Here is a 27,877-nt window from a genome sequence, read left to right on the forward strand (position 1 = left end):
CAGCAACAGAAACATTATTATTGCTGCTTATTTGATGCTGGCTTTTCTACATTTTAATGTAATTAGTGTATGGTAAAGCACTAACTCAATAATTCTCACATGCTTACACAAATATATCCAATGTTCTTTAATATCTTTTGTAGGTCTGTTCTTTTCAATCACATGGCAAGAGATCATGCTTTTAATGTTGGGCTGCCCGATAACATTGTAAATTGTAATGAATTTTTGGCTGCATTACAGAAGAAACTTGACAAGTATGTAATCTTTTAGAAAAAATAGCCTTAAGTCATTTTACTGTTGGTCTTGGAAGCAATTTGGGCTAAACTGTAATTGTGCATTCAAGAGGACTTAACAAAATAGGATGTTGCTCTCTCAGGTGTAATTTTAGAAAATATACTGTTTTCTTTTCAAATTTCATTCTGGCTACTTCATAATTTCTTGTATTATGTACATTGATTTAAGTGATGGATTAAAGGTGTGATCTTTCAACCCTTATGCACACAGAGATCACATTGACTTCAGTGAGATTTGTGTGCAGTAAGGACTACAGTATCAGAGCCTACGTGCATTCATAGAGCCCAAGGCCAGAGGAGACCATTGTGATCATCTAGTCCAGAGGTTCTCAAACTGCGGGTTAGGACCCCAAAGTGAGTCGCGACCCTATTTTAATGGAGTCGCCAGGGCCAGCATTAGACTTTCTGGGACCTGGGGCTGAAGCTGAAGCCCGAGCTCCACCCCCACCCAGGGTGGTGGGCTCAGGCTCCGGCCCCTTCTCCCCACATCTGAGGCAGCAGGTCTCAGGCTGTGCCCCCACTTCCATGAAGTAACTTTGTTGTCAGAAGAGGGTCGCAGTGCAATGAAGTTGGAGAACCCCATATCTAGTCTGACCTCCAGTATAACATGGACCATAGAACTTCCCCAAAATAATTCCAAGAGCAGAAAAATATCTAATCTTTATTTAAAAGTTGTCGGTGATGGAGAATCCACCACAACACTTGGTAAACTGTTCCAATGGTTAATTGCCTTCACTGTTAAAAATGTATGCCTTGTTTCTAGTCTGAATTTGCCTACCTTCAGCTTCCAGCCATTGGATCATGTTATACCTTTCTCTGCTAGATTTTCATACTTCTAGGCAGGTTCTCATACTTCTCATTTTAACCTTCTTTTGGCTAAACAGCTCCTACATCACCCAAGGCCGCACTCATCTGCCTGCCTCCTGTTATCTCTTTCTTTGTATACCAACAGTGCAGGCCCCACCCTCCTGCATGCTCCTATGCATTTTTCATACTCCCTCCTAGCTCCCCTAGGATACTTGTCTCTCTGCAATACAGGTCTGTCTCATCTTACACTGGGGTTACGTTCCGCAGTCAGTGCGTAAAGCGAAAATCGCTTATAGTCAAAATTACATTGAGTGTAATGGCGGGCGGAATCGCCCGCCCTACAGAAACAGTATTTAAATTGTTTTTCTCCTTTTTTTGTTTTTTTTTCCTGTTTCTGCTGATCGCGTAAAGCTGAAATCGCGCATGTTAAATGCGCCTAAGACGCAACAGACGTGTACTCCCAGTATCTGTGGTGATACAAACCAGAAAGCTATGTAGACGTGATCACTGTGGTGTCTGTAAACCCTAGCTCTCCTTTCAAATAAGTATTGAGAAAGTAGATGACAACCATGGCTTGTAAGGGATTTGTTGGTACACACATTGAAGGTGAGCCTCATTACAAGCAACATCTCTCTATTCTTACCAGGCATGTACACTCATGGACATTGTTGGTTTCCTGTGGCACCCAAGGTTGTGAGATCAGACAGCTGAGCCAGTTGCCCAGTGGCAAAGCTACTGTATCCATGGCTATTTAAAGAAATTTTATTTGAAACCGGAACAGTTTTAGGAAGTAATTGATGATTCGCTGATTGAAAATGATGTAATCTTGTGCTTTTTAAAAGATTCTGAATCAGAAAACCTTGTGCTGCCAACTAAATGGTAATTCTGTGTGTTGCAAAGTGAGAGATCTGAGTCCAAAAGCCACCCTTGGCTGCTTGTTCTCTACGTAAGTAGGAGTTGGCATAATTTCAGAGGCAGAACACTCTTTTGTGTATGACCAAGGCAGAGAGAGTGAGAGAGACACTTGTCAGTATCCCATATTAGTTAATATACTACCAAATGGAAAGCGTAGATAAATCTATCTAAATATTATAGTGCTAGAAAAGTTTGTTGTAGCATAAATTTACAAAGTGATAAGATCCATAGGAGAACCTCATCAGTGGCAGCGAAATTAATATATTAGAATACATCTAATGTTCATCCACACCGTAAGCCTGTCAGACCCCTTTGAAATAAGGAACTTTTGTCAACACTCATTGAGTGAGCCACGTTTCAACATTCACGGTCACTCCATTACCAAATACAGATGGTCCCAATAGCTTCCATACTTTGCCTACTAAACCAGTGACAGTTTTTGTCTACAAGGTCCAGAGATCCATTAACCAATGACCTCTCAGCCTTTATGTGATTACGTAGCCAGCCACCGGTTTTTTGTTCTGCTCCATAGGTGTGGGAAGTTTTACCAGACTTCCGCTTCAGAACAAAAACATTGTTAAAAAAAATTTGGATATACACTTGCCCCCAACTCAGGCAGTGGAGTACACGAGCCCAGCTGCAACACAGGCCAGGCAGCTAGAGAGGTTTCAAAGGGGGACTTGGGAGAAGTCATCAAGGGGCAGGCAGCACAGACTCTTCTTCCTCCCATGGATTTCCCTAGCAGCCTGCTATCAGCTCATGCAGGCAGTGACCCAGTCAGTGTGTTTCCAGCTGCTCCATCACAGGGTTTTCCTACAGCTGTCAGTCCTAGGGTATTCCCTTCCACTAGAGCAAGGGCGGGCAAACTTTTTGGCCTGAGGGCCACATCGGGTTTTGGAAATTGTGTGGAGGGCCACTTAGAGGAGGCTGTGCCTCCCCAAACAGCCAGGTGTGGCCCGGCCCTGCCCCCTATCCGACCTACCCATGCTTCTCATCCCCTGTCAGCCCCCCTCCCCGGGACCCCTGCCCCATCCACCCCCCTGCTCCCTGTCCTCTGACAGCCCCCAGAACCCCTGCCCCTGACTGCCCCCATCCAACCCCCCTCCTTCCTGACTGCCCCTCCCCCCCAGGACCCCTGCCCCCATTCAACCCCTGTTCCCCACCCTCTGACCGCTCCAGCCCCTATCTACACCCCCACCCCCTAGCTACCACCCTGAACTCCCTGCCCTCTATCCAGCCCCCCTGCTCCCTGCCCCCTTACCGTGCTGCCTGGAGCACCAGTGGCTGGTGGCGCTACAGCCACACCACCCGGCTGGAGCTAGTCACAGCAGCGCGCAGCACAGAGCACCGGGTCAGGCCGGGCTCTGCAGCTGTGCTGCCCCAGGAGCTCACAGCCTCGCTGCCCAGAGCATTGCACTGGTGGCGCAGTGAGTGAGCTGACGCTGCGGGGGAGGGAGAATAGCAGGGGAGGGGCCGGGGGCGAGCCTCCCAGGCCAGGAGCTCAGGGGCTGGGCAGGAGGATTCCGCAGGCCGTAGTTTGCTCACCTGTGCATTAGAGCCTGATCCCTCCTGAACACTTTCTGTCACTACCAGCCTCGGTTAAAGGCAGGGGAGGAGTGTCAAATTTTGGGATTTACCATCATGGACTCAAATCTGGCATAGCAATTTTTCTCCAGGGGAGGCCCAATAGACCTACTGTGCTGATCCAATAGACCTACATGCAATACAGGTGAACTGCAAGGTCTCCTCTTTTTTCTCCTGAGAGGGATCCAAGGGCAATAGGCACAGATGCTGTCTCTTGGAGGTGGTCTCCTTTTTCCCTGCTAACCAGAACTATCCAGAAGGTCAGGAGGGAGAGGGCACGGGTAGTATGGATGGCTCTGTACTGGCTGAGGGGGCCAAGTTCTCTGTCTCCTCAACATGGCTCACTACGATCCCATTGTCCTGCCCTCCCACCCGGCAATGGAGTACATGAGCCCAGCTGCCACACAGGCCAGGCAGCTCATCCCCCGTTCCCTTCCCTCTTCCCAGAAGAACCTGAGGCAGGAGAGGGCTAAAGAGACCTCCAAAAGGGGACTTGGGAGAAGTCATCAAGGGGCAGGATCATTTCTCTCGGGGACCAATTTGTCAGCCAGAGCATCTAAAATAAACTGCCTGGTTTTGAGTGATATCACATGAGAGGAAGGATTCTCAGAAGGTGTAACCTCCACTTTGCGGGCATCTAGAAAATCTTCCACAAATTCTTCCCATTCCAGAACTTGGTGGAAGTTCAAGCTGTGGTGCAGGAACCATAGCTTCTCTCCTTTGCCATCTTGGAATTCTTGGGTATAAAATTCTGCTCTGCAGTAGGAATTGATAGTTTACAGTAACAATGCTTAGAAACAGCGACTGACCAGTCTGGTTCTGCCGATGTAGCTGCATGCAGGCTGAGAGCTCAAGGGTTAACAAATCTGTCAGTCCTGTAACTTGCAGAGGGGAAATTTTTTGGTGAATAAAAATAAATAAATAAATAACATCCTTTTATTTTTATTTTTTTTTGTTTGTATTTTAATAGTTTCTTAGCTTGTCATCTGGGTGCGTTTGGTTGACTGTGCCATGGTCTGACTCTATCCTGCACCACTTGAAGATGCCTCCTGAAAAATTCTTCAATATCTTTGATTTAGCTTGCTCTCACATTCTTAGGATTAATCTTACTGTATATCTCTTCAGTTAAATTAAATATTATTAAATTGTACTGTTTTAACGCAAAATCTTTCCACTGTTTGGTTATCATTCAGACTCTCATTACATATTTTTGCAATATTCTGTGTCAGCGGTTCTCAAACTGTAGGTCGTGACCCCAAAGTGGGTCGTGACCCCATTTTAATGGGGTCGCCAGGACTGGCGTTAGACTTGATGGGACCCGGGGCCAAAGCTGAAGCCCGAGCCCCACCACCCAGGGCTGAAGCCTGAGCCTCAGCCCCGCCACCCAGGACCAAAGGCCGAACGCTGCAGCCTTGAGTGGCAGGGCTCAGGTTATAGGTGCCCAACCTGGGGCTGAAGCCCTTGGGCTTTGGCTTCCCCTCCCCACAACCTGGGGCAGTGGGGCTCGGGCAGGCTCAGACTTTGCCCCCCCCTCCTCCCCCCCCTGGGATCGTGTAGTAATTTTTGTTGTCAGACGGGGGTTGCAGTGCAATGAAGTTTGAGAACCCCATGTCTATGTCAAATTGTCTTTTAATCTGTTTACCTTTTTATCTTAGTTTGCAGTGTTTATACTGTGAGAAAACCTTCAGAGACAAAAACACACTTAAAGATCACATGAGAAAAAAGCAGCATCGCAGAATCAATGCCAAAAATACAGAATATGACAGATTTTATATCATTAATTACTTGGTAAGAGGTTTTATATATAATTAGTAAATTGACTGTGGAGCTGCATAAAATATCTTGTTAAGACTGAATAATTCTGAACAAGCCATTAGCATAAAGGTCAAAATTCAAGTGAAGGACACTTAAGAAATATGCTTAATTATCAAATGATATTTTGGATAATTATTGAACTACAGAATAATAAATGTTTAAGAATTCTGAGACACTCAGGAATACTCGGTTTGAAGGCACTTTATGATTAAAGTAATTGGTATTCAATCTCAGCTTTAATAAGCAGGAGGGAAAATTAAATACAGTAATGAAATAAAGGGAGAGCTAATTTGAGTGTTGTGGGATTGGAGTTTGTTTTCTAGTAAATTTAAGCTGAAAATATTCTTTAGACTACACAGTATATGCAAGGTAGCTAATCAGTGGCTTTCAAGTGGAATAGAAAATAAGGTTGGATTTTTTTCCCAACGTGATGTGTAGTCTGTGATAGGTATTAACAAATTCCACCTAGGTACTTACATTTGGTCTAAATCTCCTTCTGTGTATATACAGCAGTTTTTCACTCCATCCTTAATTTTGATGTGGAGTAGCTGTTCCAAAATCTGCCACGTTCTGTCCCAGAAGTTGCTGCATTTCAGTTGTGGGTAAAGTGTTTTATATCTATATTACATTTGGGTTGATATCCATGTGCTAAACTATTTTCTTCATGTATCTTTTAGACTACCTCACCCACTCTCTGATCCTTAATCCTCCTCCTTTCCCCCTCTCTCCCCAGACTTTATGCTAGTAATCAGACAGCTGTCATTGTTTCTAATTCTCTGGCAAATTTATTTCCTTCTCCTCCCCAGTGTGAAATTCATTCCCTTGTCCCCTTCCACTGCTAAAGACCACAGAGGCCTGAGGACTAGGACAGGAAAGATTCAGTCCAGGAGCAGCGATGCCTTTTCTAGATGCAAAAATGGCACTGCTCTAAAGCAGAGGTGGGGAACTTACAACCTGCAGGCCGGATTCTGCCCGCTGCTTCATTTAATCCAGCCCGCAGCAACTCACTGCGCTGCGAACTGGAAGCCCTGAGTCTCCCCCTGCCCGCTGGGGCTGGAGCTGCGAGTGCCAGCTTGCCCCACTGTGGGGGGAAGCTGGGGTTGTCAATCCCGGAAGCGACTGGCATGTCCCTGCAGCCCCTAGGAGCAGGGGCGATCAGGGAAGCTCTGTGCGTTGCCCCCACCCTCCAGCGCTGGCTCTGCAGCTCCCATTGGCCAGGAACCGCGGCTTATGTGAGCTGCAGGTGTGGGCAGCGCACTCTGCGCAGAGCCCCCGGCCCCTCCACCTAGAGGCCGGACATAGCGTACGCTTCTGGGAGCAGCACGGAGCCAGGGCAGGCAGGGAGCCTGCCTTAGTCCTGTTGGGCCTCCGATCAGGAGCCACCTGAGATAAGCACTACCCGGCCGGAGCCCGCACCCCGAACTTGCTGCCCCATGTCGGAAAACCCCCACACACACCCTAACCCCCCCGCCCCAGCCCTGAGCCCCCTTCCGCATCCAAACTCCCTCCAGGAGCCTACACCTCGTATGTCCTCCCAAACCCCTGCCCCAGCCCTGAGCCTGCTCCCACATCCAAACCCCTTGTCCCCAGCCCAGAGCCTTCTCCTGCATCCCAAGCCCCTCATCCCCAGCCCCACCCCAGACCCCGCATCACCAGCCAGAGCCTTCACTCCCTCCCGCACCCCAAACCCCTGCCCTCTGAAACGTGTAAATCAGTTTACTGTAAAATATGTAACAAATGACATATGAATACCCAAATGAATACCCAAATGACATACTAGTGTAGGATGGTATAAAGGTTTCCTTTAGCATCAGTCTGAAGTGTTAGAACGTCTCCTACGCTGAGAAGGGTGCTTGCACTCTTAATATCCTCTGGTGCCTTTTTATTTATTTTTACACGGAGGAGGCAATGAGATTAAAGAGAATGCAGACTGTAACACATTCAGTGGGGTTTCAGTGGATTACCCTGTACTCATGAAGACATTATGTTAGTTCGTAGTGTGCACATTTGGACCATAGTGATAATGTTAATGTGATGAAGCTGTTTTTGAGTTGAATCCAGGTTCAGCACCAGAAGCTGAAGCTGCCCAGGGCCTGTTTTCCATAATGACATAACACACTGCTGTTCCTCAACTTTTTGCATTGTTTGTAGAGATGTTTAACTGTTTAAGACAAGCCATATTAAGCTTTTCTGGTTTCTCATCCCTTGTGAAAGCTCTTTCCCTTTGCTGTACTTGAAATGTCCAGGAGATTCACAGCTTTCAATAGCTAGCAGAATGTGGCTATTACATGTCTTTCATTCATTACAGAGCATTGCTTGATATAAAGATTTGTGGCTTCCGGTTAAATGTGCTTGGTTTTTGGGATGGGGTTTTTTTGTTCTGTTTAATAGACAAACTAAAGAGTTTTCAGAATGAAACAGCAAATACCTTATCTTTCCCAATGTCAGTTCTGCGAAGCTTAGTTTTGTAAAAAGGGGTCTTTAGTAGTGAGCACCATTATAATCTCGTTTTAATCTACAGCCCTTTTTAAATACACACAATAAACCTCTTGAAATGGTAGCTGGATCTTAACCTATTTACACAGAAACCTATTTATATGTTGTTGTAATTAAAGGTATTTCTTTTTAAAGCAGACTTGTATCTGTGTCTCTGCTCTTATAATTTTGCTTTATATATAAACCCTCACAGAGCAGTGTGTTAAATAGTCTTTATAGTTATAGTCAGGCCAGGGCTGGAGATTTTTTTTGTTTTTTGTGGGGTATTTTAAATAGTTCTTTTTGTTCACATGTATTGAGACCTTTTATTGAATTGCCTCACAAACTTCAAGCCCATTCCTGCTCCCATTGAAGTCAGTGGCAAAACTCCCATTGACTTCAGTTGGAGCCAGGAACATATCCTTTGTTTTTCCGAATTATGCTTTTTGGCTTCACTAGCATTTATAGTGTAATTAATTGTAAAGATCTCCTTTCTGAACTGAGACATTGCATTTTATGGCTTACTTCTTCTGTGTGTTCGTCCTTCCCTGCCTTAAGTAGCCTACTTGACATTGCTGGGAATTATGTAAATGTAGAGTCATGTGTCAATAAGTCATCTTCTGATTTGCCAAGAATCCTTAGATGTCTGACATCACTTAAAAGTGGCTTTTGTTGTGCTGTCTCGATAATTAATCACATATTCTGTTGAGTTTTGCTTCGTAGGTTACTATACAGTAGTACACGTGATCCTTAGTTATGTAAGGATAGATGTTTTTCTTGAAACCTCATTATCTATATAGTTTCAGCCCTAAGCAACAATCAAAAGATCATTTATGATGTATTTAATATTCCCGTTGCATTTGGGTGGGATTTTCAAAAGATAGGAGACTCAGGCTCACAAATCCCATGGAAAATCAAGGGCTTCTGAGTTATTTAATTATGTTTCACAATCCCAGATGCCCCCTTTTAGGATCAGGGACTCTGTAGGCATTATATGAGCACGTTAGATAGGGCTCCTGCTCCAAAGAGCTTACAGTATAAACAGACAAGACTAACAAGTGATCAGACAACCTGGAAACATCACATCGCAGTGTATAGTCTTTTTTTAAAAAGGATTTTCCACAGAAGCTTTTCCACTCCAGTTCCCCTTGCTTCTGTCCCCATTGCTCACTCTGCCCTTTCCATAATAATGTTCGGGTCCAGTGGGGAGGGGGAAATACTGACAGTTGGATGGTGTCTGTTCTTACAGAGCCTGGCCCAAAACCCGTAATTCAGGACCACAGAATGGCAGTAGGCCGTCTTGCTGCTTCCTCCTCCGCCCTGAAGGGAGTTGAGGGCACTGTCTTTAGGGGCTGGGTCACAGCCAGTCTGGCAGCTCCTCCCCCTTTGTGTATCCATTGGAGTGTGGCCAGGAGGACTTGAAATACTGGGCATGCATGTCCCTAATCAATTACACATTTCATTTTAAATTGGCAGATAATAGGCCATAAAGTAGATCCCTGCGTGGGACTATTTTTTAATACCACTCCCACCCACTCCCACTATTATGGCAGCTGGTCCTGTGGGACCCACGGGATCCCAGTCCTGCTGCAGGGCTTTACACTAGTCCCGTGCAGGGGCTCTGTCATGAATGGGTTTATTTTCAAATTGTAAAAACTTGCTGAATGTGTACTTGTTTCTCTCACAGGAATTTTATTTCTTAAAGTTATTTTTGATATATTTTTTAAAGAGTAAACCAAACTGCAAATAATAGTTACCCTGTATGTTTTGTTTTCTTGCTACTTGCTGGCTGAGCTTGGGAAGGTCTTGTGCTCAACTTGATGGCATTTCTCTGTCTGTAATGTGATAACTTTTGAACACCACATCCAGTCAATTCCAAAATTTCAGGGAATGTTCTAGGCATCAGTGGCCAGACCTGATTGATTTGAGGGGAAATCGGAAGACCAAAAGGAGGGAAATAGGATGAAACCTCTGCCAGCGGCAACTGGTTGATAGCATCCATTTATCCCTTTCTTCCTAACACTCCTCCTATCTCATCTCTTGTCTCTTCTCCCAGTATAATTTAACATGTTGACACGGTGAATGACTTATCTCCCAAATGGAGAGAAGAATTATGGTGGGTCTGAGGTTGGTATGTTCAGGGGCGGCTCCAGGCCCCAGCACGCCAAGCGCGTGCTTGGGGCGGCATGCCACAGGGGGCGCTCTGCCGGTCGCCGGGAGGGCGGCAGGCGGCTCCGGTGGACCTCCTGCAGGCGTGCCTACGGAGGGTCCGCTGGTCCCACGGCTTCAGTGGAGTATCCGCAGGCATGCCTGCGGGAGGTCCACCGGAGCCACGGGACCAGCGGACCCTCCGCAGGCACGTCTGCAAGAGGTCCAATGGAGCTGCGGGACTGGCGACCGGCAGAGCGCCCCCCGTGGCGTGCTGCCGTGCTTGGGGCGGCGAAATTGCTAGAGCTGCCCCTGGGTATGTTGTATGCACACAGCCCATGGCATGGGGGAGGAAGTGGTGGGGACACACAAACCCTGGACAGGCAGGAGGTTGGAGGACCCTGATACAGGGAAAGGGAGAAAAGGGGGCACACAAGGCCTCTAACATGGGGAGTATGGGGGTCAGACAGCCCCTGTCGTGGGAAAAAATGGGTAGAGAGAGGGTAATGAGGGCCCACACCGAGCCCCTGCCATGGGAGGAGAATGCAGAACCATGGAATGGATGAAGGAACGAACATGAGGGTATACAGAAGGCTAGGTGGGGAGAAGTTGGGGGACCCCGGTATGAGGGATCAGGGGAATAGGAGTGCACATAGAATCCCTGCCATGAGGGGGATAGTAGGGGACCCTGGAATGGGGGAAGGGAACACACACAACCTCTGATGTGGGGAGAAGAATGGGGAAATCTGGTATGGGGAAGGGGGGGCACGCAGAGCTTAGCATGCAGATGAAGAAGGGACTAAAGGGCTCCATTTCCATGTTTCTTAGGAGTTGCGCATCTATGAAAGGTGCCTGCCATGCAGAGTTCCACTAGTGTGGCTTCAGAAACCCTGGATGCCAGGTGACAGCTTCTGTAAGCCCTCCAAGCCAGTGCTTCGGCCCCTTCTCTTCATGATGGTGCATGCTTCCTCAGCTAGGCACTCAGTCCCACATCTGTGGAAGTCTGAAAGTGAAAGGCAATGGCAGGAAAATCCATCTTTATGGATTCATGCTGTATTTTGGGGAGAGGGAATAGTAAAATATGCAGCCACTTTTGTCTCCGGAACTCATTTTACACAGAGCCTTAAAGGTCACCTGTAAAGGAAGTTTCAAAAACTATTCTTGTGTTTTTGTTTTGTTTGGGTTTTTGTTTGTTTAGTTTTGGTTTTGGGGGCTGGGAAGGGTGGGTCTTCTTTGTGGTATAATAAAAGGCCCGCTGTTTTAAAACATGTATTTTCTACTTTTTGAACTATTAATAATGTTAAGTCTAGTTTTTCCCCTGGCTTTGTGCAAAAAAAAAAAAAAGCGTATAGAGGTCTCAGGAGATATTTATAGAATTCTCACATCTTAGATGAAGAGGCAGGGATGTAAAAAAATTTTTCAGACATCCTTTGTGCTAGATGCTCAGTAGACGCTAGAATTTAAATGGGCACACAAGCCAAAAAAAAAAAAAAAAAAAGAATTTTTAACAATCTAACTAAAAGTTCCTTCCCCACAGTCTCTTGGTTCTTATGATATTGTAGCTTCACTAGTTCACCACTCAACAGGGAAGATCAGACCTGAATTTTTTATGTAAAAAACTAGCCATCAACCAACCAACCAAAAAAAAAAAAAAGCCCCTCTTATGTACTTTGCCTTCTAAACACCTCGTCCCGTTTTGGCGCGTTTTTGGCGCTGAGTATTGTGGGAAGAAGAAAGTGTGCGGCGGGTCATTCCTTCCCTTTGGCTTTGCCAGTCGTGGTTCACATCCCAGCATTCATTCATTCCGCGTTCGCAGCCTGTCACCAGCACAACCGGATGACGAGCAGTGGCTGCAGAAACTCGTATGAGAAAGCCACTTCATGGGATCTGTGTGCTGAGCCGCCCCCCTCTGCTGCGGCGCACACACACAAGAGATGGCTGCTGACGGAAAGGGTGGGTGGCTTGTGCAATTGATCTGCAACAATCAAGACAGCTACCGTCGGGGTGGGAAAGTCGACCGTGGGAATCGTTTGATGCAAGTTTGCAAGGCAGCAGTGTCGCCTCCAGAGAGAGAAGAAAGACCTCTGGGAGGTGGGGAGGGACATGGATGGATGCTTGCACAAATGGGTTTCTAACTGTGGAGGGAGGCGATAGATGGGGCGCATATTCCTATTCTGCCCCCCCACCTGCATCAATCGTGTTAATCGTAGTCGTGTATTTCTCTATCTGGTTCTCAGGCGCTTGTGGATCACATGCATTGACATTTACACAGCATGGCCAGGCTGGCCTGGAAGGCATCTGATGCATCTTTCAACAGAACAGAGGCCTGTTCAGGAGGATGCAGGCAGGAGACTTTTCCAGACAGGGATGATCAGATGTCACTGTGATCGCCAGCTGTGGAAACCCGACCTCAGACCGTTACCCCCTTGGCTGCTGAAACCCTAAACCCTAGACAGGAAGCTTGACAGGAGCAAGGCTCTCTGAACAGGCTGAGGAGGAAATGAATGACTGTTTGGTGTGCTTTAGGCGTTTAAAGGCTCGCTGGATATGGATGTATAGACTTGGGGCTAAGCTGGGGAAAGCAGCATCGCTGCTATAAGCGCTTGTATTACCCTCCATAATATTTGTGGAAACAAGGAAGTGAGGCATGGACCAAGGTTCAACCACTGTTAGGGATGCCTTGAGGGAAGAATTTGAGGCTGAAAAACAGTAATGTTTGCTGCCTTGCATGGAGAGTGAATTGCACTTTACATTGTTTTATTGAAAAGAAAAACTTCTTGACAGACAGACAGACACACAACTTGCTGTTTAATGAATCCTGCACTTCAGGCATATACTACATGGTGATGGGGGGGGTTGAATGCAGAGGGTAAGGGTGGTGGTAGGTATCAGGGGGGGGGGGGAACGTGCAGGTGTTGGGCAGAGGGGTGGGTGTGGTGGTGGGATGCTGGGAGGTGGTTGGAGCATGGGGGCACAAGGCACAAGGGCACAAGGAGGGGGGGGGTGGGGGAGTAGCACGGCTGTGCTCTGCTTGCTGCTTGCACAGTCTAGACTCAGACTCAGCTTGGCTCAGGATGTGCCGCAGCGTGCGTGCCTCTTCTCCTGGGCCACTGCATTTCTCTTCTTGCTCCTTTCTCTACTTCTCCTCATTCTAAGTGCTGAAGAACAGTTTTCAGCATGTCCTCTTTGCTCTTTCGGGATTTTTTTCAAATTTTGAGCCTCTGTGTGATTGAACATCTGGGGCAGTCAACAGTCAAGTACACACACACAAAATGACAACATTTTTTTAAGCAGCATTGTATTGTATCCACTATCTCCATGTTACACTGAGGACACTGAGGAGTTCTCACTTCACTTGCATCACTTGCATTCAAAAGGAAAAAAAAAAAAGCAACGAAATGTGGTGAGTGAGTGGTGGGGCTTGAGGAGAGAGGAGGCTGGTTGCTTGGGTAATCTGGGGTGCTGAGGGGAGGAGTTGAAGATGCAGATGCAGGGATCTTCTTCTCTCCTCTCTCTTCACTAAAGAGTCTCCCAACATTTCACAGGACTTAATCCTGGAGAGAATGTTTCACTACTTACAGTCAGGAGGAACAGCGGGGGGAGCTTTTAGAGCAATGCCTCTTCCCCTATGGACCGTGCGCGTGTTCAGTGTGTTGACCCTGGTCCCCCGAGCCCTGGCGCGGCGTCGACACTGACACACAACAGTGGGGGACAACACAAACCTGCCTATAATAAGCAATCAGCACTGCATTGCTCTTTGAGATGGATTGCTGAGACTGATTGCAGATGATACCAGACCACCATGACGTGATAGACCACACATCACCATGCATGCTGCCATGCATGCATCCATAACCCCCTTCCTCTCCAGAAATTTCCACGCAGAAAAAAAAAGCCGCTTAAAATACCCATCCTCTTGCTTGCCCTTTGCTGCTTGCTGCTGCTCTGCTGCGATCTGAGCTTTCCTCCTGGCTTGGGGCTGCTCCTCTCCTGCTGCATGCCTCCCATCTGCGGTTTCTTCCCTCCCCCCCCCATCCCTCATCCTCTCCTCCTCCTCCCTCCTCCTCCTCCTCCTCCCCTGCCTGTGTCCTCCCATCGCCCCAGCATGCTCTGAAGTGGGGGGTGGGGTCCTGGGCCCCCAATGTTGTCCATCTCCTCCGCGTTGGCGGTCTCCATGCGCGGCGGATCGGTCCGGGGGTCTCGGCTTTGTAATAGCACTCTCTCCCTTTTACTTAGCACTTGCTGCGTGTAGTGCCATTGTGATGCCCCCCGTTGAGTGCGTCCATCTTGATATAAAGAGATAACTCTGCTCGCACCACGGAATGAACAGCAGCCTGCTGTGGCCACCGCTGGCTCACCCCAGTGACCTCTGAGGTCCTGCACCCCCTGACTCCTTTGCGCTGCTGCTGAGGATGCTGGGGCTGCTACCTGTAACTGGCACTCCACACCTGCTGCAGCAAACAGGAAGGAGATTTTTTATTTTCGGGGCATTTAAAGGCGGCGGGTCACCTGAGGCAAGAGTAGTGCAGAGTGGCTGAACAGGAATTCTGGGATAGCTCCTATTCCTGGAGGACAGGTAAAGCGCGTGAGTGTCCATTCACCTGCTGAGCGCGGTGCGCTGTTGGCACCAGCGCTCATACCCCAACCCGATGGGGGGGTTTCAGCCAGCGCAGCAGCAGGAGTTGGGGCAGCCCTGCATGTGTGTGTGGTGTGTGGGGCAGCGCTGTAGCGCTTGCAGCGCAAGCCGCCACTTGTAACTGTAGCTGTAGCCTATGTAAACATTGCAAAGAAACAAAAGCTCGTGCCCAATTATTTTTCCCCTTCCCCTTTTTGCAGTTCATATTTAACCAAAAGGTAAAGCTTGATTTTTTTTTTCCCCCGTTTCTTTTGAAGATGCTCTCTTGTGCTCATAGATTTCAAGGTAGCGGGAAGAACAATTGTGAAAACATCTGTTAATTTTGCAATCATGAGCTGCTATGCTGTCATTACAGGCTGTGGTGTTGGCAGCCACAGTTTCCATAGGAAATGGTGGTGTGCAGCTGTGACAACGTGTGGGGAGAGGTGTTAATAGCTGCACATTATCTCAGAAGAATGGTGACATTAATGAGTCTCCACTGTAACTTGGAAAGTTTACACACTAGAGCAGAACATCTCTGAATTAATTACTGAATCTTCATTCTGTAAGTGGTAATGGCATCATGTTAAGGGCTATCAGAGATGTTTGTGTGTGCTCCATTTACCTGATAGATTGTAACAGCTTTGGAAATTCTCATTAAACTGTTAAATGATGGATATCTTTTTTTTATTTTATTTTATAAATAAAACCACATTGATGATGATAGGATTTGTTACCAGGGTATACTTAATAATGAATATCTTTATTAGAGTGACTGAGTATTTTAATAGAGGGAACAGGACGTGTTCAAATGTTTAGGCTCCCTGTTTAAGTTTCCTCTATGTATCTGAGATGTGTCAAAAAGTTAGGGCCAATATAAATTGATAGGGCCAATACATATGATATGTGTGTAAACCACAAGTGTAAAAAGTATGAGTACAAAAAAACTATGGTACTTAAGTTGTTGGTTCTGGTTTACTTTTGAAGGTGGCAAGACTCTTTCAGGGAAAGAAACACGAGAGAGAGAAAGTTAAAGGATGACTGTTGGGATATAGAACAGTGGTCTTCAGCCAAGGACTGGCTCTATAATTATTGTTTATATTTCAGTTGCACCTAGTGGTCTCGATTGAAATTGGAGCCCCATTGTGCTAGGCACTGTGCAAACTAAGTGACAGGCAATCTTTTTTGCTGAAGAGTTTAAGATCCAAATAGACAACACAAAAGAGAGGAAGAGAATGGGGGTGAAGTGACTTTGTCAAGGTCACACATCTATTCCAAGGCAGAGCTGAGAATAGAACCAAGGTCCCAGCCCCGTGCCCTAACCCTTGGATCCCACTGCCCCTCTCCAATACTCTACAGTCAGGTCTACATTACAACTGTTGGCTGGCATCCCTGTGTTAGTCAGGGATGTGAAGAGCTGTGATCCCTGACTGACACAGCTGTGTGAGCAGAAGTCCCTAGACTGAGTTACACCAGCAAAACTGTACTTTTGCTGGTATAGCTGCTTATTTCACTCAGGCCTGATCTACACTATCAGGGTAAGACGACCTAAGTTACGCTACTCCAGCCACATGAATAACCTAGCTGGAGGCGATGTAGCTTAGTTTGACTTACTGCAGTGTCTAGGCTGCACTGGGTTGACGGGAGACACTCTCCTGTCGACTTACATTACTCTTCTCATTCCGGTGGAGTACCAGAGTCAACGGGAGAGCGATCTGCAGTTGATTTAGCGGGTCTTCACTAGACCCGCTAAATTGACCTCCGCTGCATTGGTTGCAGCAACGTCGATCCCTGTAGACATGGCCTCAGGAGTGGGGGGAATAAGCTATACCAGCACAGTTTTCTCAGTATAAGCTGCATCCGCACTAGGAGCATCTACACCTGCAAAGCTCTCCTAGCATAGTCGCTCTGGAGGGGACCATATGTCTGATCATGACACTGTTCCCTGTTCCTATTGCTAGGTCATATGAGTGCAGTACTGATTAAAGTCGTGGTCCTCAAGCTGCCAGATGTTCAATGCAAGTGTCAGGCAGTGTACTGAGCAAGTGGGCACATATATGTGGGAACTTCTCAACCACCTATAGCTAGTAGGTGGGAAGAGAGAATAGGGTCCCCACTCCTTTCTTTATGCAGGAAGAAACCAGAAGGGATGACAATGTTGCATCTATACTTGATGTGTGGAGTCATGACTGTTTGCTAGAAGCTGGAAATGGGTGACAGGAGAGGGATCACTTGATGATTACCTGTTCTGTTCACTCCCTCTGGAGCACCTGGCATTGGCCACTGTTGGAAGACAGATACTAGGCAAGATGGCCCTTTGGTCTGACCCAGTATGGCCATTCTTATGTTCTTGTGACACTTTTGCCATGATTGCATTGTGACACCCATCAGATGATGAAGTGGTCCTCCAATGGTTAAAGATTGAGTACGATTGCGTTAGTGCATTTTGCAGCACATCTCACTTACAGTCATGATGTTGATTTGTTCCTGTGTAAGCAATATATCAGAAAATAGAGTTCTTTTCATAATATTCACAGCATTGAGGAGGGGCAGGACTTGGTAAAAAATTAAAATCTTCAACCAGCTCTAATACTGGAAATTGTCTGTTGTGATGTACTCCTCTCTTCAGAGATCCAAAAGGGCTTCTAGTAAGTTGGTGGAATTGGAAACCATGTGTATGCATGGAAGGTCAGCTTTGACCTATTGTGTGTAAATGTAAATCTCTAGGCAAACATGACTTTCCTTTAAATTGGGGACCTCTCACTCATTTTTTATTATGATTAAGGTGAATAAAGTTATATTTAAAAGAATTACGCATATAACAACATTACTTTAATTTAAATCCACAAACATATAAGAGAAAATCCAAATTAAGATGTTGACTGTGACTTAAGAAGTTTTACATTTATTCAGTTGTTTCTTAACATGTGGCACCTGTGTGGAAGTTACTTTTCCTTTATCTTGCATTTCCAGGAATTTGGAAAGTCCTGGGAGGAAGTTCAATCAGAAGATGACCGAGAATTGCTAGATAACGTGGAAGAGTAAGAGTTGTATAGTCATTTTATGCAAGTTAAGAGTTTAATGGGGAGTTTGTGCTCAGTATACAATTTGAAAAGACTCACAACATAGTCAAATCAAGCTCAGTTTTCATCAGAACATTTAATCAAAGGCACTTCCAAGCCACATTTAGTCTTTCAACCCCAAGCTGTTTTGACTGCAAAACTGTTCAAATGAGGGTCATCCCCCTCTTTTTCTTAATACTCAGAAATGGCTGAATTGCTTTTCATTTATTGGAGCTGGGCAAATGCTCAACCCTACTTAAGTGAATAAGGAAATCATTAATAGGTAGGAAGCACTTTCGAGTGGTTAAAGCACAGGACTGGGCTTCAAGACTACTGATGGTTGTTCCTGGTTTTGCCTGTGATTTGAGCTTCAGTTTACCTACATGTAAAACATGGGTGGTATAATACTTTTCTACCCCACGTAGGTGTTGTGAATCTTGATGAATCAGCATAGGTAAAGTACTCTGAAATCCTTAGGTGAAAGCTCTGTCTAAGTGCTAAATATTATTATTTCAGAGTATCACTACAGGTCTGGATGTAACTTATTGCTTAAATAAAATGCGTGTGCACTTGCACTAAATGTAACAGAAACAAGAATCTGTTCTGTGGAGTAATAATGTTTGATAGGTATATAAAATTGAGAAGACTCCAGCTGCCTGTCATTTGTGTCTTTTGTTAGTATATGAAAAGATTAGCGAGGCACAGTAGGGTATGAAAGACTTTATGAAAATATACAGTTAAAAAGCAATTTGCCGTGGCTTACCAGATTCGATTTACTAAAGCAGTACAGAATTTGCCTGCACTGCTATTCACTGCACTATCAGGGCCCTAACTGTAAATGGAGTTAATTGTACAGCAGTTCAGAGCCCCAGTAGCCTAAGAAGGAGCTCTAGTACTTCTCTTCAGGGAAGTTCACTAGAGTAGTGGCCCAAACAGGTTCTGAGAGATGAATTCCAGCAAGACTGTATATTCATTTTTGGCTATATTTTGTGCTCAGAGTAGCCATATTGAAGTCAGTAGAGTTACTCTACAATACTGTAACTAAAAGCCAAATCTGACCTTTTGATAAACTTTACCTTTGTATTTTTCAGTCAAGGGGCTAAATTCTACCAATTTAGTAGCATATTGGCATGCTAGGGCTTCTAGGCCCTATAATAATAGAATTAATAATAAATCCAAACTATGGTAACTCAACTGAAGGAAAATGACTTACTCTGTACTTACATTAGTTCAGTGAGATGAAAATTTGGCTCACACTTTCACATCAGTTATCTTTCCAAAAAAGTCTCTTCAAGCCCTTTTCAATTAATCAAACACCTTGTCTCCTTCATCATAGAGACTGGTCTGACTGGGAAGAGCATCCTGTCTGTGCAGTTTGCCTGTTTTGTGAAAAGCAAGCAGACACTACCGAAAAATTATGTCTCCACATGAAGGTAAGGCACAAATATGTTTAAATCACATTTGATTTATCAGTTTGAAGTGAACAGGAGGATTGTGCCAGTGCTGTTGAGATCAGGTCTTGTGTTGCACTACGAATACAACATGCATTCAGAATTATGCAAAATGCAATCGTAGAATGGCCTTTTTAGTGCAAAACACAGTCATTGCATCTCCAGTGTCTACTTTATGGAAAACTCATTGGAGCCAAGTTTTACAATGAGAATGTGAATCACCATCTCTGGCAAGTTTACATGGTAAGATGATAGAGGCAGCAATAAAATTTTGTTAACTACAGTGATTTGCTGACTTGGCATTTATTACAGTTCAACGTGCTACAAAATTGAAACTTAGATGTTAAACAGAGAATGGTAATTAAACTACCACATACAAAAATTTCTGGCAAACCCAAATCTCTCTATCTGTGTTAGCTTGACTATATATAAAAATTGATCTGCTTTCAACTTGGAATACCAGAAGTAGTGGTAATAATAATAAGCTATGTTTTTTTTCCAGGAAGCACATGGATTTGACCTTCTTAAAATAAAGGCAGAGCACGGTGAGTAAGAGATGCTGTAATTGTCAGCATCTGTCATTAGTGTGGGGAAAACCACAGCATAAGAATACTGGAAAACAACTGCATCACTTTAATTTTTTCAGATTTTAACTTTTCCTTTATGGAAATGCTGCTTTGCCAGCTGACAAAGGACAGCCCAGTCTATTCTATTTTTTGGAACTGCTGCTAATACTTTCCATGAAATAGCTGTGCCAGGGTATTTGATATTTTCTCTTGAAATTTGGGGTTCTTTCACGGAATAACTTCTGCAGATCCCCAATCGACGGGTCTAAGACTCTGCCACAAGACCCTTTCAATCATTATTTCAAAAATGCTGTTGTGGTTCCTTCCACTTTACGTAACAGGAAGCAGAGTGCACCCTGTGCCCAAAGCCATAGGGCTCTGTGCCATGCGGTGAAGGGAAACAAAGTGTCCTTAATTTTTAAGCTGTATTACTGACCAATTCTGCTTCAGCTACAAGAAAGCATACAGAGAGAAACTTTTGCTGAGTTACAGGACTGTGCCTGTGTGTGCCTTCAGTAAAATTCCTTTGCATTACAAGTGCTTCTTTGTATTTTGTATCTCTTAAGTTGTTGTTTTCTGCCATTTGCCAGGTTTGAAGTTTTATCAGCAAGTGAAGTTAGTGAACTTCATCAGAAGGGAAATCCACCAGTGTCGATGTTACAACTGCAAGGAGACGTTTCAGTCTAAGACTGAATTAATAAGTCACATGGAAATTACCAAACACATTACGTTCCTGCCAACCAGGTTTACGTGGGATCAACCACAGTATGTGCTAACTTGTGTTTTTCCTCCAGCATTTATGTTCCTATTTGATACTGCCCCATAGGAGTATGGTCTGAAAGCTCCATTCTGTGGCAATACTATGGTATCCAGAACTACCCAGCTCTTCGCAGGCCCAAGTGATGGTATGAGCACAATTGCAAGCTGTCTCAGGCCTATCCAAAATTGTAAGTCCCTACACTGTGTGAAACTAGAGGGGCTTTAGCACAGACTGCTGTCCCAGATGCCTCAACGCTGTGTTGCCATAGTCTGGGACAACATGCTACACAAGAAGAACGAACTGGCTAAACACTTACTTCCCCTAGTCTTTATGTGGCTCTTATAAGATACACTAGCAACCTGACTTTTCAAATACTCTGTTCCGCTTTGTGCTTTATAACGCTCATCTCAGAAAGCCAGCAGATTCATGCCCCCTAGAAGTCTGCTTAAGAACAGCTTAATTGCCCAAAACATCTTCAGGGGCTCTACTGGGAGCCATAGAACTCCCAGTCCCATAGGGACTCTTACATTAGAACTATCTGGCTGTATCTATACTTAAAATGCTGTAGTGCTTCAGTGCAGATATTCACTCCAGCAATGGGAGGGTTCTCCCTTCACTATAGTTAAGCTGGGTTGATGGAAGAATTCTTCTGTCAACTTAGCACCCTCTACACCAGGGGTTAGGTCAGCTTAACTATGTTACTCAGAGGTGTGGATTTTTCAAACCCTGGGGTGATGTAGCTGGGTCAACCTAACTTTTTAGTGTAGATGTAGCATTATAAAGGTAGTTCCCATCTCCTATGCTTCATCATACTGACTCTGGTTGTGAAGGGGTACAGTTGACACAAAAGTTTAGCTTCCACTAGGATGCTGTTTTCTTACCTGCTTCCTTTCCTCTTGCTCAGACAGCTGCAACAGTAACCCCAGCCTGTGCCTTCTACCAGGCAATGGAGTGCTGAGCAACAACAACAACAAAAATGTATTGTGGTTTGTTTTTTCGGTTGGTTGTTTTTTTTTCCAATAAAAAGTGTCAAGGGAAGAAAAAAAATTGAGGTTTTACTCTCAAGAATCCAACTATGCTGTGATAAGGGTATAACCGCCCTTTAAAACCAGAGCACAAGAAAATACATAATGAAAAAAACTAAAAAGTAATCTTTCCCTGCAGAATCCTTTAGGTAGGGATAGGAAATCTGGCAGAAATCTCTATAATGAGGCACTGGCTTTGTCCCATGGGATCTGTAAAAAGCTTTCAGCAATTGTGAACAAGTGTCTAGCTGTTTGATATACACAGCATAATATGCTATGACTGACCATTTGTGGTCCAGTGAGTCAGACTTCTTGCCTGATTTAAATGTGACACTACACTATACTTGATGGCATTTCTCCATTTGTCTGTATGCAGCATGATAACTTTGGAATGCTGCATCTGATCAATTCCAAAACTTCAAGGGGTGCTCAATGGGCAAAACCTTATTGATTGAAATCCAGAAAAGCCTGATTTCCATTAAAGTCAGGCTCACAGTTTTATCCATTTGGTGCTGTGGGGAGAGAAATCTCTCTGCAGCCCTCTGCTGCTGTCTACACATCACAGGCAGCAGCTTACTGAAGGGTTGTACACTTCATTGCTGTGCACCTAGCTACATCCCTCACTGCCCCACTCCAGGCTGACCCTTCCCACCCACACACCAGCCAGTCTTCCCTGGGCCCCCACTAAAGCCTTTTCCCCCCAGCCATTTCCTCCTCCACACCTCCCCCTCCAGTCTCCTCCCAGTCAGGCTTCCATTTGCACTTAAGTTGGATAGATACAGTTAACTTCTAGCACTCAGCCTACATGCGCAATGCAATGTGTGACCCTCTATTCTTAAATTTTGTCGCTTTCAGGTATTATTTTCCTACCTATGAAAATGATACACTCCTATGTACACTGTCAGACAGTGAAGATGAACTGACAGCCCAGGATCAAAGTGAAGATGTCCCTGTCATTAGTGAAGATCTTTCCGACCTAGAGGCTCTGAGACAAAGCAGTGTTTTAAACCAACTTCTGCGTGAAGAGAACACTGATTCATGGAAGCCTAAACATTGAGAGAGAGGTTTACTAATCTTCAGGCAGTCTATCTGCAAGACTAAAAGGAAAAATCTGATCTCACCTACATGCGAGTGTGATTTAGTCCATGATTGCTATAAACACACTGATTGTAAATGATTGGGAATACCAAATAAAGAAAATAGGCAATAAAAAACATGTAAACTTGTATTTTTTCTTGATTGTTGCTGCTTTGTTTTTAAACGTATGCTGTGTTTTTTCTCCATTTAATTCTCAGTAGCATATTGTTTATTTGCACAGTTTTATTTTATCTGAACATCTACAATGCAGCAATACTTGGTGGCTGGCATTTGATGAGCATCTGGTGCTAGAGATGAGAGAACCCAGACCACCATACGAAGAATGAATGAAGCTTTGCTATGTTATATATTTTGCGAGAAGTCATATGGGGGAAAAAAAAAACTGACTTCAATTTGAATCCTAATCACAAAACTATTCTTTAAAACAAATGCCAATATTTAACTTCAGATAGAGATCATTTTTCACTTTTAAGATCTAATTTCATCGCTAGTACATCTCAAGGTTTTTACTTTACAATCTTGGGTTCCTATCCTGAAAACTGCAAACTCGTTTGTCTGTGTGGAGTCCCAGCAACTTCAGTAGGGCTGTGCATGAGCACGAGCATATGTGGAGGTGCTTGCAAGATCAGGGCCTTGATTTGTATTTATAATGAGGACCATCTTGGTTGTTATCGGAGATTTCAAGAATTAAAAACATGAGTCTCTTCAGCGTGAGCTAAAGTTCTGTAGCTGAGAGCTGTAACAGACTCACACATCGTCTATACCTGAGGCACTGTGGGTATAATATGCACTAACCCAGGGGTCGGCAACCTTTCAGAAATGCTGTGCTGAGTCTTCATTTATTCACTCTAATTTAAGGTTCCGCGTGCCAGTAATACATTTTAACGTTTTTAGAAGGTCTCTTTCTATAAGTCTAATATATATAACTAAACTATTGTTGTATGTAAAGTAAAAAATGTTTTTAAAATGTTTAAGAAGCTTCATTTAAAATTAAATTAAAATGCAGAGCCCCCCAGACTGGTGGCCAGGACCCAGGCAGTGTGAGTGCTACTGAAAAGCAGCTCGCATGCTGCCTTTGGCACGCGTGCCATAGGTTGCCTACCCCTGCACTAAACAGTGGGTTATGTAGTATGTTCAGTAGCTTTTCAAAAGCCTCTTTTACTTCTCTTTGATTCTATAATCCAGAGTCTAAGGTTTTTCCCTAATTGTGGATATCTAGGCTTACGTATAAGATTTCTTTAGCTATTTTAAAATGAAAATCAAGAGTCCCTCTGGCTCACTGTTAGAATCATTAAAAATGCTATTTCCATTCTTCAGTTGCAAACTTGCTACTTGCTCATAGTAATTATGGCTCTACAGTTCTTTCAGGTATATGAAAATGAATTAGTGTAACAAAAGCAACATACAAATCTTACTAGGCATATGATTAATGGAGACAAGCCTATTAAATGCAAGAAGGTACTGATGCATCATTATGGTTTGAGAATTTAAATGTACAAGTCAAGAAATCCAGTTATGGTTCACATACCCAGTGGACAATTGCAGGTGTTTAGGGATTTGAAATCAATGGGAACTAGGTGTCTGAGATTCTGGGCCTTAGCGCCTCTGTGCCTCAGAGCCACATTTTACAGACAGGGATAATAGCACTTCCCTACCTCACAGGGGTTTTTGTGAGGGTAATTACATTAATGATGGTGAGGTGTTCAAATACTAGGGTAATGGGGCCATAGGAAGTACCACAAATACTCTTCTCCCTTGCACATATGCAACATTTTGTATGACTGTGTGTAGTAATGACTACCCCTGAATGTATGTAATGTTATCAGTGAGATTTCAAAAGCACACGCAAGAAACAGAAGTTCCAGCACTCATTAATGATGGCCATATGTCTCAATTTATCAGGATGGTCATGGTGTGACAGCCGGTTCTGCTGGATTTTTTCTAGCAGTTTCAGTAAAACCAGTGCAGAGGATATGGTTGAATCTGCTTTACCCTTTGTTCCATCCCCTTTGACTCCTCCCAGTCTGAGTCCCTCCCCTTTCCTCCTATCAGGAACAGAAATTGCCTCTGTTTGGCCCATTATGCAACCTGATAGCTGGTGCCTCTCAACAGCCTCTTTCTTTTTGTTTCTGCTGTGCTACTTTTTCAATTTGTAGACTGAGAGGAGAGACTCAGAAAGAAGGACTAGTGGATGACTGGTCAGGTCCAAGTGAGCAACTGCTTGGATCCAATTAAATAATAAGATGAAAGGAACTGAAGCAGACAGAATGTGGCAGGGAGGAGAGCAGAGAAGATTGGAAGAACATCAGAATGGCCAAACTGGGTCAGATCAATGGTCCGTCTAGCCCAGTATCCAGTCTTCTGATAGTGGCCAATGCCAGGTGCCCCAGAGGGAATGAACAGAACAGATAATCCTCAAGTGATCCATCCTTTGTCACCCATTCCCAGCTTCTGGCAAAAAGAGACTAGGGACACCCAAAATAGAAATTGAGGAAACTGGTTGTGGGATCAATCACACATTCACTCTAAAATGAGAATAAATGTTGGTGGATTTTGCATTAATGACAGGTAAGTGTGTGTTGAAGCAATGGAAAATTCAGCAGGGAGGAATGGTTAAACAACAGCATATGAATGTAACATACAGCAAAGGCTATCAAAAGTACAAATTAATGAAAAGAGAACTTTACTGAAATGCTTCAAAATGAAATTGCGAAATATTACCTAATCAGGAGGAATGTGACACTGAGTCACACAACCTGGTACAAAATGGAAATCAATAACATTTAAGATAGAAAAAGTAGAGTGCTGCTCTTCCTCATTCTAAGAAAAATCTGAAATGGCAATTTGTGGGTGTAGAATTAAGAAGCACATTTTAAGAAGCTTTTATATGGATTAGAGCTACTTTTTTTAATAGAGAGGAAGTGGACTTCAGACCATTGGAGAATGCTTTTCTATAACTACTCTCTGGAATTATATGAAGTCTGATGTCACAACCTCTTACTGCAAATATGCATACTGGACAACAAAGCTGGCATCATTGCAACACTTCCATTGCTCAGTAAATTCTCAGGGATTACTGGGGGACAGATTAAACTAAAATTGGCACATAATCATATTTGTGTCAAATTCGCTAATAATTTAATACGTCTACCACATACCCTCAACAAAAGAATTTTAAAAAAAAAGCAGGAAAAGTTGCAGATAACTTTATCAGAAGATTAAAGGCTGGTAGGGTGACTTGACAGTAATCTCAGTAATTTGGCAGGATTTTTTTCCCCTTATCAAGACCACATTTCTTTATCAGCATAAATCAAACTCTGTTACTATAAGCATAACAAAAAGATTCTGTAGCCTGGGGTTCACTCAGCAGCTGGATAGGATATCCTGCCTTCCCATGCATTCTCCCTCTTCTGTCTCTGCAGCTGCCTTTTTTATCGTGTTAACTCTTCCCAAAGCATCTATGCTAGGAGAGGGGAGAGTTAGGCTTGTGGACTCAGACCACGTTTACAAATATCTGATGTCTCTTGACACCGTTAACAAAAAGTATTCCACCAACTAATTATTCTGACAACTTTGTACAAATGTAATATGATTTCTGATGGAGCATGAGCTTTCGTGGGTGAATACCCACTTCGTCGGATGCATGCATTCACCCACGAAAGCTCATGCTCCAATACATCTGTTAGTCTATAAGGTGCCACGGACTCTTTGCTGCTTTTACAGATCCAGACTAACACGGCTACCCCTCTGATACATGATTTCTGATGTTAATATTTGTTCTTTATCTTAATCATTTCATCTAAAGATATGATTATGTTTGTCATGTTCCTATGATATACTTATCTGGCATGTTGTTCATCAATCAGTTTCCTAACATGCATGTTTACTTTAATTAGGTATGAATACAGCTTGAAAAGTTTGGTTGCAACTGTAGAATCCCCAAAGTTCTAAGCAGGAACTATTTTAGAACCACTATCTGAACTTGTTAAATGCTAACTGATATCCGGGGATACTGAAATAGACCTCTGAGGGAAGAAACAGATGTTTTTAGGTTCCCCTCATTGCTTCTGCATTCTTCACTTGACAACCAATAACTTACTCAACAGCATAGAGCTATCCCATCCTCCTATTTTATACAGTAGCAGGACTGGCCTAGATCTGGCATAAGAAATCAAAGTGTGGATAGAAATAAAATGGCTGTTCATTGTTATCTGGTCTCCATGCTCCAGCTCAAGTAAATTGTAAGCTCTCGGACAAGATCCTGGACAATAATAGGCAAGTTATGGTGTTTGGCCATGCCTAGCATTCACCGAGCTGTGGAGAATTTCTTAGCTATGTTGATTACTCATTGCTACATCAGATGTTTTTGCATTATTTATATTTTATTTATACATAGAGAAAAGGAAAGAGTCCATAAGTATATACCGTTTCTCACAATGGCCACATGAAAAATATTTAAGACTCTTTCTTTATTGTCCTTTCCCCTGGCTATTCCAATAGTGTTGTTCTGATTTTCTAGGATTATTGGCCTAAATTACAGGAGAGAGATTGAAGTAGGCATGATCAAATTCTGCTCTCTCTTATGTGCATGCTACCCTGTCAAAGTCAGATAAGTTGCAGATGTATAACTTAGGGTGAAATTGGACCCTTTGCATCTTCACATCCATAGTGACTGTGTTCAGCTTGACTGTCATTAGAATGAGCAGCTACAGAAATACCACAGCCGATATGAAGAGTTCTATTTCATGTCAGATTCCTTCTTTTTCTCTGTTAGTATTGAATAGTGATGTTTTCCCCCTTGCTGCAGCTTTTCTCCACTTCAGGTTCTCTGCCACAAGCCCTGTCCTGATTTGACTTTTTCCACTTGGAGAATCTTTAGCTGCTCACATTTGCTTTTATAGCATTTTCCCCTCTTGTGCATGTAGGTACAGGTTAGATAACTTATTAGAAGTGACCATATTACTCACGACTTGGGTCTCAGCTTTGGTATCTTATGTCATGAATAAAGTAATCCTCTGCTGACAACAAGTACAGAATATGCTACTGCAGACAAGGCATTAGAATTTGGCAGCAGAGCTGGCGCTTCTACACAGGGATTGGAGGGAGCTCCTCATAAATGATTCTGCTGCCACAGCCCTCTGGTTCAGTAAGTCTGCCCCTACCTTTCCATTTATAATTGATGTTGGGGGTTGGTTTACTACTTCCCCTAACCATGGGTACCTAACCTCATATGCTTTAAGGGGCACAAGCTCTAGCCCTCTGC

General features: G+C 44.1%; 1 protein-coding gene and 1 long non-coding RNA gene across 4 annotated transcripts in view; one reads left to right on the forward strand and one right to left on the reverse strand.

The window, feature by feature from the left end:
* The window catches only part of ZNF277 (zinc finger protein 277), an 86,492-nt gene extending 63,749 nt beyond the window's left edge, over positions 1-22,743 (forward strand). The window contains exons 6-12 of one of the 3 annotated variants that reach the window (XM_039507054.1): positions 144-254; positions 5,255-5,387; positions 17,626-17,693; positions 19,051-19,147; positions 19,668-19,710; positions 20,322-20,496; positions 21,396-21,490. In XM_039507054.1, coding sequence (XP_039362988.1) covers positions 144-254; positions 5,255-5,387; positions 17,626-17,693; positions 19,051-19,147; positions 19,668-19,710; positions 20,322-20,496; positions 21,396-21,411 — 643 coding nt within the window. In that variant the 3' untranslated portion in view covers positions 21,412-21,490. Of the gene's footprint in view, positions 1-143; positions 255-5,254; positions 5,388-17,625; positions 17,694-19,050; positions 19,148-19,667; positions 19,711-20,321; positions 20,497-21,395; positions 21,491-22,371 lie in introns of those variants that run through there. The other 2 variants (XM_039507037.1, XM_039507045.1) reach the window with 2 other exon arrangements.
* The window catches only part of LOC120386973, a 40,713-nt gene that overhangs the window by 1,552 nt on the left and 11,284 nt on the right, over positions 1-27,877 (reverse strand). The gene's annotated exons all lie outside the window — the stretch shown is intronic.

This window comes from Mauremys reevesii, linkage group 1, assembly GCF_016161935.1.
Source record: "Mauremys reevesii isolate NIE-2019 linkage group 1, ASM1616193v1, whole genome shotgun sequence".
NCBI lineage: Eukaryota > Metazoa > Chordata > Testudines > Geoemydidae > Mauremys > Mauremys reevesii.